This window comes from Chelonoidis abingdonii, chromosome 9, assembly GCF_003597395.2.
Source record: "Chelonoidis abingdonii isolate Lonesome George chromosome 9, CheloAbing_2.0, whole genome shotgun sequence".
Taxonomy (NCBI): domain Eukaryota; kingdom Metazoa; phylum Chordata; order Testudines; family Testudinidae; genus Chelonoidis; species Chelonoidis abingdonii.
The window spans coordinates 10,655,192-10,667,683 of NC_133777.1; the positions used below are offsets into that span (position 1 = coordinate 10,655,192).

The following is a 12,492-nucleotide window of genomic DNA, read 5'->3' on the forward strand; positions in this document are numbered from 1 at the left end:
GCTCTGCAGACATGATCTCAAGTTGGTAATTCTGTCAGTGTCTCAAATTTATCTTGTTTTGGATGTTTTTGTAAGGTAAAGCACCTGTATTCAAAACCTAACTAACGCTTTACCAGTACATTTTATCTAATGAAAAAATCTGTGCAACAGCAGTTGAGACTTCATACAGTAGTAAATACATTGATACAATATGTATAAAACACCCTGTAACTCAGTTTTTATGTGCTGAACTTCTAAGTAGCAAAGCATATCCAAAGCACACATGTAGTAGGTCAAAAAGCCTTAGCGGGTCACCATTGTGTCTCCAGTTTCAAGTTGGTGCAGCTTTACTGGAACTAACTGGCACTACCGCTGTAAAAGATAGGGGAGTAATTTAGTGGGGAATCAAACCCAAATCTTCATACCCACATCCACAATTTTGCCCATGGAACACAATTTGAGTACGAACAGCATTTGCTTCGTGTTCTCAAATCATGTGGCTGGGCACTAATGCAAACAAGTGGTGTCATAAATGTGGTCTCTGTCACAAAACCAAACAAGGATCCATAGTGCCAAGTTATTTAAACTTTTTTTTTAAGCCACCACCTCCTCAACACTTTTCAAAGATCCTGATATCCAATTCATTTTACATTATTATGGGTTGTCTGCTTACATTTTATAGAAATTTTACCTGACCTAGATAGAGAGCTAGCCCTCGCCAATATCTAACCTCTCTAAATACCTCTAAGATACGCTATTCAGGTAGGGTTTGATCCTGCTTTAATGAGGCACAGGTAACTGCTGTGCTCCAGTTACTTTTGGGCCACTCCATAAACCCAGTTTGACTGGTAAACACGCTAAGTTGACAATGGAAAATCATTATCAGAGTTACATAGGCACTAGAGTGCACCTGTGAATCTAGCCTACTTAGAAGAAGCATTTTGTAACAGAATAAGGAGATGAACTCTGATCAGGGGCTGCACTTGTCCACCACAACAGTACCTTGTGCAGACCCGGCATCTCTTTGAATGAGCTCCTCGCTGTTGAAGCAGTGACCATGGTCTGAATCCAGAGCAAGGGCCTGGGGGGACAGGCATAGTGTGGCAGGTGTGGTCTGAGCATCACAACAAGCAGCTCATGCTGCGGTAGGGAGCAGTTGGGGTAGGCGCAGGAGTGCTTTTGTGGGAACCCAGCTGGCTGGGGGCCACTTTCTGCCCTGCCTGCCTATAGGTAGACTGGCATAACTACAGATAACAAATAAATGCCTTAGTCTCTAAGGTGCCACAAGTACTTGTGTTCTTTTTATGGATACAGACTAACACAGCTGCTACTCTGAAACCTATAACTACAGTAGTGACTAAGGCAGATTGGGCTCCCATAACCTCCATGGGCTCTAATGTAACTACCTCATTGTAGCTCTGTCCCTGAGACACACTGAATCTGTTCTTGCCGGTAGGAGTCATGCTGAGTGGTGCAAAGTATGTCTCCTTCATACTGTGAGGTGTGGGAGTATTGAGCCCTAGAGGATAGTGCTCTGAGATTGGCAGGTCTGCTTACACTCAACCACAGAATATACCTCTTCAGAACCTTCCTGTGTTCTCCAATGCATATCTGGCTTGTGTAATAGAACAAATATTTACATTCTAATGCAAAGAAAAGAGATTTTCCAGCAGATGGCAAATAGTGCCTCCATTTACACAGCCCAGTGGCCTCAAACCCCTCTCCCCCCCCCCCAACTGCTCTTACAAAACTTCAGGCAAATGCTTGCTAAGACACTCTCTCTTCAAAAGTGGTTTCTGATTTTTTTTTTTAAATTTTTTTTTTTCCCACCATTTTTGGGTGCCCAAGTTGAGTTGCCTTGAGCCCAGTTTTCAGATGATTTTACCTGGAGTTGTCAGCACTCTGCATCTGGGTTAACACTTAGAGGCTGCCTTAGATGAGCACCTGAAATCAGACTTCCCACAGTGGTGACTCCTACAGCTCTGTCCTGCAGGGCTTCCTGGATTCTGCTCCTTACGGTAGCGGGTCACACACTCAGGTTTGGCCAAGCCACCCCTCTCACAATGACAGGCTGCCAGTGGGGCCAAATTTGCATGAGTGGCCCTGTGACCATAGAGGTCACAATACTTGGAGCAGGGAGCCACCCCCTGCCAGCCTCACAGGACAGGTGCCACTGCTATAGTACTCAGTGTACTTTTTTTAGCAGTTATTACATTAGTGTCTTATGTAAATCTAGGTAAGAATATTTACTAAGACTTTCTCTCATCTCCAGCTACCTTCCCCTGACCTGTGACAGCTCCATTCTTTCTCATAGCTGGGACCAGAGCACAGCAACCCTTGCAGGCACTGAGCTTCCTTCCCTCCATTGTGGTAGGAAAGGGAAGGAACATGTTGTGAAACTTGCTTCTGTAAAAAAACTTCTGTATTTCAGTGGTTTATTGACAAAGAACGGAATTGAATAGTTCTTTGTGGTAGTATAATACTGTCTTTAGCCCACAGTACATGTATGATGGATGTCTTGACTTGCAGACTTCAGTGGTATCTTCTTAATTTTGAATTTCCTTTATCCTTCAGTCCTGATATTGAATGTCTTAATAGATTTCCTTCCCATGGAAGTTGCTGTCTCTTGGTGGGAGAAGGGCACTCAAGTGAACATCTGCCTCCTTTGTCAGGGAAGCAAGAAACTAACCACTGCTCTAGTGCCCGCAGCTCTGGAACCCTTTGACGGCTTAGCATATGTCTGTCTCTTACGCGGCTGGCTGCTCAACTGCCTAAAGTCAGTATTTATAAACTGAACAGGATACAGTAAAACTGGCTCAGGTACCTGGCTGTGCCCCTTTATTAAGTACAAAGTGTCCCCTACTGCTTAAGGGTGCTGTTTCTAGGCAGCTGACTCCTGCACTGATCAAGTCTGTTCTGGAGGAGTGACTCTAATGCAGCTGTGGTTTGCTGCAAAATAGTGGCCCTACAAAAACTGTAGGGATCAAATCTACGCTGCTCCATTCTTAAGACTGGTCTGAACTGATTCAGTTTAGACGACAAAACAATCAGAAGACTTTGTCTCAGTTCTCGGGGAGGGTGCAATCAGCTCAGTGTTTGTCTCCACCCCCACCCCGGTCCGCAGCTACTTTCTTTGGCTACTAAACATGGGGTTGGTGGGGCTGATGTGTGTAGTGCAGTGACATGGCTCCAAGCTTCTCCTCACATAGGACACAACCCTGGACTGTCAGCTTCTAGTTTGCTTTGCTAATGACTAACGCTCATCCTGGAGTTACAGCTACTGTCAGAGATAAATTGCAGCAGGGGAGGAATCTGGAGGATTTTCTCTGTAATTACCAATTCCATTTACATGATGAAAATGCTTCTGTGGAAAAGTGTTCATGGGAATTGAATCTCTTTCCTGTACTAGGACTGTAAATGTCATTAGAATTGTATGCCTTTTCCTCTTCCTGAAGCAATCAAGATGTAGGTCAGCTACTCCCTCTATGGAAAACTCCTCAACTAAGGCTTTTACAGGCCAAGCCCTTCATAATTTATGAAGGCCCTGATTGCTGGGAAGATCCAGGGGACTGACAGACTCATACAGCTGCTCTGCTTCCAGTGTGTGATCTCTGCTTCTATTTTCTGCGTGTGTGAGAACAAGTAGTGATGCAGTCAGGGCTCGATACACTGTCCTGCTGGTCCTTTTTAACATGGTAAGACTAGGGAGAGGGGGCTATTTTTTCCTGCAGCAAAGGAGGAATTTATCTGAACTAGCAATTTGGAAGACAGCTTGGCATACTTGCCAGAACAGATCCACGTGCAAAGTCCATTATCTCTCTCCTTCCACTCCCCATTGCCCCTTCTTGGCTGCCTACTGTTCAGGATGTTTGATGTCCTTTTCTAAAAAGGTAAATGCTGGAAGGAGGAGAGTGTGCTTGGTGTCCTTCAGTGACCTCTTAGCTGAATATAGCAGCAACACTGTCTGTCTGACTAGTTCTGAAGATTTTTGTTTGGAGTACCTCCTTCCTATACCACCATCAAACCTCCAGGGCAGTGGCTTATAACCCAGGGATTGGCAGAAAGTTGGTGGAGAGAAATTAGATCTTCAGCTTGAATGCTAGCTAGAGACCTAAAAACACCCAATGAAACAAATAAACATGGCATCTTGAGGGTCATCATAGCACCAGGAATCTTTCCCATCTTTGTGTGAAGGCCAAAAATCTGAAATAGGAACAAGAAGTTTAAAAAAATACAAGAATTGCCATAATTTAGGCAACCTGTTGCCTAGGTTGGCTCCATACCTATCTTCCTTCCTTCTCTCTCTCCTCCCCCCCTGCGCCCCTGCCCCCGGTCCTACTGGGGACAGAACTGGGTGGATGGATTTTGGGCGGGGGAGGAATGGAAAGGGAGATCACTGAAAGTGTCTCTGCTGTGATTGCCTGATGGAAGCAAGGAGGTGTCACTGACTTGGAAATGGGACAGGTATCTCCTCCATTGCTGTTCCTTGGTTACATGCTCTGCCTCCTTTTGGTTAATGGATTCCAAAAGAACCAATCATGGTTTTGACTGGAAAATGGATGTGTGTGACCAGAGCCCAGGTTAGACATCAGTAAGAGTCTGAACGATCCCAAACTAAATTCTCTTGCTTTGAAAATCAACTTTTTATTTTTTCTAAACTTGTGCCTCAGTGGCTACAAGTCCCTGCATCTTAATACCATAATCCCTATTAGAAACCTTGATGTTGTGAGAGGACTGGTCAAAGTGTGGGGGGGGGGGGGGTTAATAAGATGGGTCTAGAGCAAAGTAATTAGTGTGCAGATACCTGAGGCATGGGGTCTCTGTCTACACTGCAGCCTGTCTTACTGTTGTAGTGTCAGGATAACTTCTGTTGCTTGGGGGTATGAATAAGACACCTGCCTGAGCGACATGAGGTATGTCGGTTTAAGTGCTCGTGTGCACAGCACTACATTGGCAAGAGGAGCTCGCCCACCATAGATTCTGCCACTCACACAGGAGTGGGTTTTCTATGCTGATGAGAGCGCTCCCTCCTATTGGTATAGAGTGTCTTCACTAGACACGCTGCAGTGGCGCAGCTGCAGCTCTGTCGTATGGACATGGCCTAAGTAAGGCTTTTCAACAGTGAGTGTGAATGGCTTCTCCTGCATGTGGGTTGGAATGTGGCACCTATTTAGCAGTGCACAGCAGTACCTCAGGGTAGTTCTGGGGGGGGAGGGGGGATTTGGCTAGATTATAATCCAGATAGCCCACGGTGAGGTTTGAATTCTGTTTGCCCTGCAACTAACTCTCTCATTGCTGGGCTATAAACTACTCTCTTTCTACCCCCTATCAAAAGGGTGCATGTCACTCAGCCTAGAGACACTGAACAGAGCCCACAGTTACACTTGTACCATATCAAATCTGATTTTCAGGGTCACCAAATCAGTTCCTCATATCTTTCCATCTGTCCTAGTGAATAGGGATAGTGTCATTACCCCAGAGCAGAAGGCATGCTGCTCTTCTCCTGAGGGAAATCTGAGTGGGAGGGTAGGAGTGCTGGAAGAAGCAACAGTAACTTGCATAAATAAACTCTTGCTGTAAACCAGCCCTTCCTTGCTCTTCTGTCCACAGCGCTGGCATCGCTGTTGGCTTCTATGGAAATGGGGAGACCAGTGATGGCATCCACCGGTTGACATACTCACTGCGACATGCAAACCGCACGGTGGCTGGGGTCCAAGACCGGGTAAGTACAGGGAAGGACTGTAGCAAGGAATTGAGGTGTGTGACACAGATGTTTCCATCTGCATCTGTGTCTGTCCCTCTTTTGTTAGTCTCTGAATTGAGAAGTGTTTGCCACAATTTCCATTAATGGGGAGATAATTTCTTCAGTCTCTTGCTTCTAAAAATATCAAAGCAAATTAAACATCTTAAATGAAGAAGTGTTCTCTCACGATTGTGTGTGGTTTAAAAACAGCTTCTCATTAGCACTCCTCCACCTGCAGAAGAGATGCCAGGCCAAAAGCAGAGAACAGTAGCTCTGTAGTAAATGGTACTGTTAATAAATACGGTGGTTTGCTGTGTTGTGCTTCAGGTATGCTGCCTCTAGGGGCATTTATTTTGTTACTTTTCTGCAGCCTTGGTCTGCCTGTTGTTATCCCAACACCACAGTGGGCTTCCAGTGCACGCTGACTTGTGGCTTAAAAGGAAGCCTCTGCTTTACAATCCATCCCAAAGTAGAGCAAAGGAGCCTGATTAAAAGCAGGGAAATAAGCTTATTCTCTTTCCTGCCCAGCCCTGGTGAATCTTTTCTAGGTTTATGGTGGTACTTTGTGGCTTACCTCCATCTTCAGTGCCAAATGAATCAGAAGTTATGACTCCCCCATTGTAAGTTACCTGTGAAGATAGATGGTCCCAGAGTCTGGAAGAGCCTTGGTGCAGTAATCTGGAAATTGTCTCACTTGTTGGCAGTGATAATCCATATCTCCACCCTCCCTGGTTTTCTTCATAAACTGGCAGACTCTCTTGTAAATGGTCCCCCACCCCCGGCCTTGTTCTTCTGTCTGATCCACAGGTGTTGGACACTGCAGTGGCCCTGAACCAAACCATGGAGTCGAACCTGCTGATCCTTGAGGAGATGTTCATGAAACAGACTGATTACCTACACACCATCCAGAAACTTCAGGGCCTCTTGGATGATTTGGTTAGGCAAACAACAGAGATCCCTTTCTGGAAGAATGAGGAACTGTCATTAGAAGAACTGGCTGTTCAGATTGATCTATATGACTGGTACAGGTGGGCAACATGTTGGCCTGAACCATTGATGTGACATCCATATGATGTGTGTGTTGGGCCATGATGGATGGATGCTAAAGCTTATATCTTTCAGGTCAGATCAACTTGTAAAGATGTTTCCAGCTAGTTGATCTGTAGGTTGGTTATACACCAGCAGGGATTTTAGATCTGTCTTTATTGGGGTGGTTTTCCTGAGCAAAAGTGTGCTGAGTCTTGGTGGTAACATATTAGAACAGATGTGACTTGACTTAATCAGCAGATGGAGTGTTACTTTTGCAGGTACAGTACATTAAGTTGTGTTGCTCACACTCAGGTGCTGGCATGGGGTTAGCTTTTTCACTTTGCTGCCTCGCTGTCTGGACGTTCTGTAGATGAAGGCCTGCCACACTCTCTCTAATGCATTCACAATACAGAGGCCTTGTTACGCAGCTACTGCTGGAGATGTGCAGAATTGACCATCACTATTTGGGAGAGAAATGAATAGGTACAGTCTGTACTCAAAGGTACTTCAGGAGTCCCCTCTGTCCAGAAGTGCTCTTATTATTCTTTAGGCAGAAATAGATCAAACTAAACTTCATGGACTATTTGATGTATTTGCTCTTTCTGTATAGCGTCCAGCTGCATAGACCAGTCACTTTTTTTTAAGTTTGAAGCATGTTATTGAACATCTTAATGCTTTGGTCACTCTTGCAGATACTTTCTCACACCTGTTTACCGGAGCTAGCTCGCTGAGGACACTAGACTAGTTACGTGATCTGAGCAGTGCAGTTCATCATTAGTAACTAGTAGTGAATTTTACTTGCTGGGCTTGACTGTGGTGGTGGGGGAGAGCCAAGTGTTTTTTCTTAAGATATGCCCGCCTATTCTCTAGACACCAATTTTTGTCTTCAGACTGTTTCCATATATTGCAGGTGGCTGGGATACCTGGGCCTACTTCTATTCCATGTCCTGATCTGTTTGCTGGTGCTCTTTGGACTAATTAAAAATTCCAAGGCCATTCTCATTGGGTAAGTCCTGTCACTGAGACAGTTCTTGAGGAAATGCAGGCAGAGGATTAACAGTGAGTTGAGTCCTTCGAACTGTGCCGTTGGATCCATTCATGGGCTGCCGAATTGTATTTGTAGAGTGCAATGATGGCTGATCGCATGCTTACCAATTAGAGCTAGCTCTGCAGAGCCTCTCTAAACTGACAGGGTTAGGACAACATCTGAGATACAGTCACAGGATTTGTTTATTTTTGGGGGGCAGAAGAACTCTGTGTTTAACATCTAGCTTTAATGTAAAAAAGACAAGGAAGTTATTCCTGAGAGTACCTTGATTCCAATAGTTAGCACTGCAAACTCCTTTGTGGCTCACTTACCCCAGGCAGGAAAGCTGCAATGCATGGTACTGTCACCCCAATTGAAGACCCTGTCTAAATTTAAAATGGCCTTTTTTTAAAAGGAAGAATCCATTGATGCTCCTGATATGTGTATAGGGGTGGGGTTTAAACCTGGTGATATTGTGCATGCAGTCTCCAGCCTTACACCTTAACACACACCTTGGTAGTATGCCTGATTTGTCGTATTACCTTTCCTCTGGCCTTGGCTATGACACTTCAGCAGACATGAAACTATTCACTGCGAAGGCCACTGAAATTGCTGCGAAGCAAGAGGGGTGGGTGGGTGTGTGTGAGTGAGTGAGAGTAGAACTAGTCATGTGCATCAACTTTATTCACATGTACATTGCAGATATTTCCACCATGCTGGGGCATCATGTTAAAATGAAACTATATTCCCTCAGCCATCTTCTGACATGGTTTTCATCCTTCCATATTTGGCTAGGATCACACTGTATCTGTAAACATTATGGAAATTTTGATACTGTGATGGCTCCTTGGCTATGTTTATCACAATTCCCTAGCATGGTAGTAATTGCAATGTATATTCAGCCTTTAGCTACCTGCCAGAATACATACCTGGTATGTTATAAGGAACAAAATTGCAAATGTATGCACAGATGGTAAACCTGCAGTTCAGATTAGAAACTCATTCTTTATTAGCCAGAGTCTCAAATTAAGGCATTTCGCCAAAGGAAGTTCACAGAATAAAGAACCCATGTTTTACAGCCACGCAAGATGGTGAAATGCCAGTTGTAGATCTTCTAGTCAAACTGTTACTGACCCAATCCCCTTCACTTACGTTAAAACACCAAATGCTCCATAGTGAACTGATTGACTGAACATGTTAGTGTACAACGCCACCGTATCCATATGTCACAATACAGCAGAACCTTGTTAATATACAAATCTGATAGTTTTCACAACCACTCTGCGCAGAAGTGGAGCAAGATTCAGGCTGAATAGCAGAGTACTGTCCAGAGGCTGTGTATTGCTGAGCCTTCATTTCTTCTATGAAATAAACCACACCACATACTAATATAATGCAATGTATAATTAAAGCAAAACTTTTTAGAAAGTGGGATTTTTTTTGTATGCAATTCCCTTGATTTTGTTATGATTTGATGAATTGCAAAATGCAATAAACTCTTTTGGCTCTTCTAGCCATTAATGAGGGTGTGATATCAGTACAACAAACTAATATAGCTCTTCCCTAGCTTACTATTCAGATGATCCTTATGCACTGGGTATTTACTTTACATTAAAAATATGGCAATGAATATCAAGGTAAAGATCTCAAAATCATGAACAGTTTTTTTGTTTTTTTTTTTTCCTTTTTTTATGAAGCAGCCATTATATTCTGACTTCTTGTACACTCAGACTATGTTAATCCCAGAGGCCTGGAATTTGGGATAACTGGTAGACTAGTTTATGATTACTAATGCCGCCTTTCTTCTTCATCCACCCTCTTCCCCAGATTATAATGGTGCTGTTAATGTACATTTAGTGGCTTCTGCTCCTCCTCCAGCTATTGGAATATAATCATTCTGCTAGGATATCTCAACTAGTCCATTCTGGCCCAAATGATGGAGCACATAGGTTGGGAATCTGGGTTTCTCTTAAACTGGGAGAACTGACGGGTGTTTTGGAGATGTGAAAGTATCTCTTGCTAGAGGGTTTGTATCTTATCAAAGAGAAGGTGTAGGGGTTAACTGCAGTCTATACATATCTATGTAGGGAACAAATATTTGTTCCCGAGCTCTTCAGTCTAGCAGAGAAAGACATAACACAATCCAATGGCTGGAAGTTGAAGCTAGACAAATTCAGTTTGGAAATAAAGTGTAAACTTGTAACAGTGTGAGTAATTAGCCATTGGAACAATTTACCCAGGGTCCTGCTGGAGTCGTCTTCATGGGCAAATTTAAAACCAGGGTTGGATGTTTTTCTAAGAGAGATGCTCTAGTTCCCAAAAAAATTGCTCTTGAACATTCTAGGGCCTGCTTTATACAGGAGGTCAGACTAGAGGATCACAATGATCCCTTCTGGCCAAGGAATCTGTGAATCTAGCATGTAATAGATGTGTTAACTCTCTTCTGACTGAGCTGTGGGCTGATACACTGTGCATTGAATCTTATTTCCTTTGCTTCCCTGAGTACTTGACACCAAGAAGACTAGGAATTGACTGACCGTAGTGGAGCCCACTAGCTGCATGGCTTTGTTTAGGGGTGGAACATCAGGACCATATCTAAGGAATGAATTTAAAAACTCCCTTTGAGGGGACTTGCATGTTGCCATCCACAGGCACCATGCTGAAAAGCTGCCCAGCAGTGTCTGAATGCTGACAGCTCAATTTATTTCAGAAATCCTATTCAGATTTTTACTGTTTAGATCAAAAGTCCTGTTGTCTGTCGTTTCCAAAGAGCAATGGAAAACCTATGATGCTGCAAAAGGGTCTGACTAGGTAGGTTAGGTGAAGGGCAGTACTTGGGTAGATCAGAGGAGGATTTGGGGAAAATCTAATAGGACAGCTGGGGAAGGGGGTGATATCTAAAACATGGAGTAACTTTCCAGGTAGATCTGGTCTCTTTCCCCATCCCCTTTTTACTTCCACTAGCAAGTGTCAAGACCAGTAATGAAGGGGTGGTGGGAGGGGGAAGGGGCTTTTTGTGGGATCCAGTCATGCCTGTTAGTGTGTAACACCGGACATGCCTCCCTTGCTTGTATCCCCTCTACTTTGGGAATTCAAATACTTAAACATCCTTGCTCTCATGAGATGCCAGATTAGCAATTTTTAAACAGCAGTCTTCTCCCCAAAGAATAGGTCCAGCACAGATGGCAGGAATACAAACATCTCCTTGCCAGTGTGCCTGTAAGGGCTGCTTCTAGTCTCTGTGCCCGTTTAATCCTTGATTTCCTTGCTGAGGCTGTAAGTGTCCTGCTAGGAACTGGATAGAGGCCTGTGGGAGGGAGGCTTCCAATCAAATGATACAGGCCACTAAACCTCTTAGATTTACTACTTTTGGTTACTATGGTCCTGAACTGCTTCATTCTTAGTGTAAGTAATGCATGCTGGTATGCAGGCTTTTGTATTCCAAATACAATTTGTATACAAGACGACTATGACTGTCTCTTTCACATTGCTAATTACACAAATGAAAACTGGTTATTACTTTTGAATCCCAAGAAGCCCTTGTTTAAAGCGTTTGAATTGGAGCCAATATATCAGCCATCTTATCGGTCTCTTGTTCCTTCTGCAGGGTATGTCTTCTAGGGGTGCTTGCTCTAATTGTCAGTTGGGGATCCTTGGGTCTGGAGCTGGCTGTTGCAGTGGTAAGTGGCTCTGGTTCAACTTTCCCACACCCCACGCTGCAGATTTATTGGGCACATGAATAAATGACTCCGAGTGCTTATGTCTTCACGGGACTTCTGGTTTTCAGTAGCTGTCCTAGTTAATAACGTGTGAAACAGGCTCAGAAACTATATACCTCCATAGTGCAGTTTGCTAGCTAGTATCCTGACTCCACTCTGCTGCAAGGCTGGGCAATAGATCTGTAGAAACCGCTTCTGGCGGGAGATTGGTGAGAGGACTTATGGGGCCTGACTTCTGGTATATCCCCAAACTCGAGAGCCTCTAATGGAGGATTCCCTGACATAGATATGGCTGAGTCTTTGTATGGTGTAGTTGATGTTCCTTTTTCTTCTCGCCAGGGCTCCAGTGACTTCTGTGTTAACCCTGATGCCTACATCTCTAAAGTGGTGGAGGATCATGCAGTGCTCAGTACTGGTAAGTACTAGGATTGTGACTGGCTAGTAACAGAAGCTGGCACTGAGGGTAGTGCTGGTGGCCTAGTATTTGAGGCTGGTATTAAAATGGAGATAAAATGCTGGGGAAAGCAGAGACAGTTCAAGATCTGAAAAGCCAAGACCCTACAGGAATCCTCCCTCTTCTCTTCTCCCTTCCCCCCCCCCCCCCCCCCCCCCCCCCCGAAAAAAAAAAAGAAAATTTTCTTTCACAGGCATATATTCAGTGACCTCTCCTTTTTCATTCTGTGTCTTAATTCTTTTTAACTGTGAATGGAAATTCATAGATGCAGGAAATCTGAATCTGGAGTTTAGACTTCTGTTGGCTGTTTCAGTACTTCCTAGCATCCAAGGTTTTGTTTTTGTTTTTTTTTTAATTAAAGGAGATTCTATTTCTTCTGGTTGTGAATGTAAACTGCACCCTCTCATATTCAGTTCATCAGCCAAACAGGCCAAAACAACATTGCAGAGAGTAGTATGAATTTCCCTCCCAGAATACAGTGTTTAACTTCGACCACTTAGTGCCGGTTTTGTTCACATTCCAGTGCTGATTCTTATACCAG

The 12,492-nt window shown here is 44.0% G+C and overlaps 1 protein-coding gene across 1 annotated transcript in view; it reads left to right on the forward strand.

Moving 5' to 3' along the window:
* The window catches only part of TTYH3 (tweety family member 3), a 128,986-nt gene that overhangs the window by 86,209 nt on the left and 30,285 nt on the right, over positions 1–12,492 (forward strand). Inside the window, exons 3-7 of the mRNA XM_075069059.1 lie at positions 5,590–5,701; positions 6,530–6,750; positions 7,662–7,757; positions 11,386–11,458; positions 11,837–11,912. Of these exons, the coding sequence (XP_074925160.1) occupies positions 5,590–5,701; positions 6,530–6,750; positions 7,662–7,757; positions 11,386–11,458; positions 11,837–11,912 (578 nt within the window). The remainder of the gene's footprint in view (positions 1–5,589; positions 5,702–6,529; positions 6,751–7,661; positions 7,758–11,385; positions 11,459–11,836; positions 11,913–12,492) is intronic.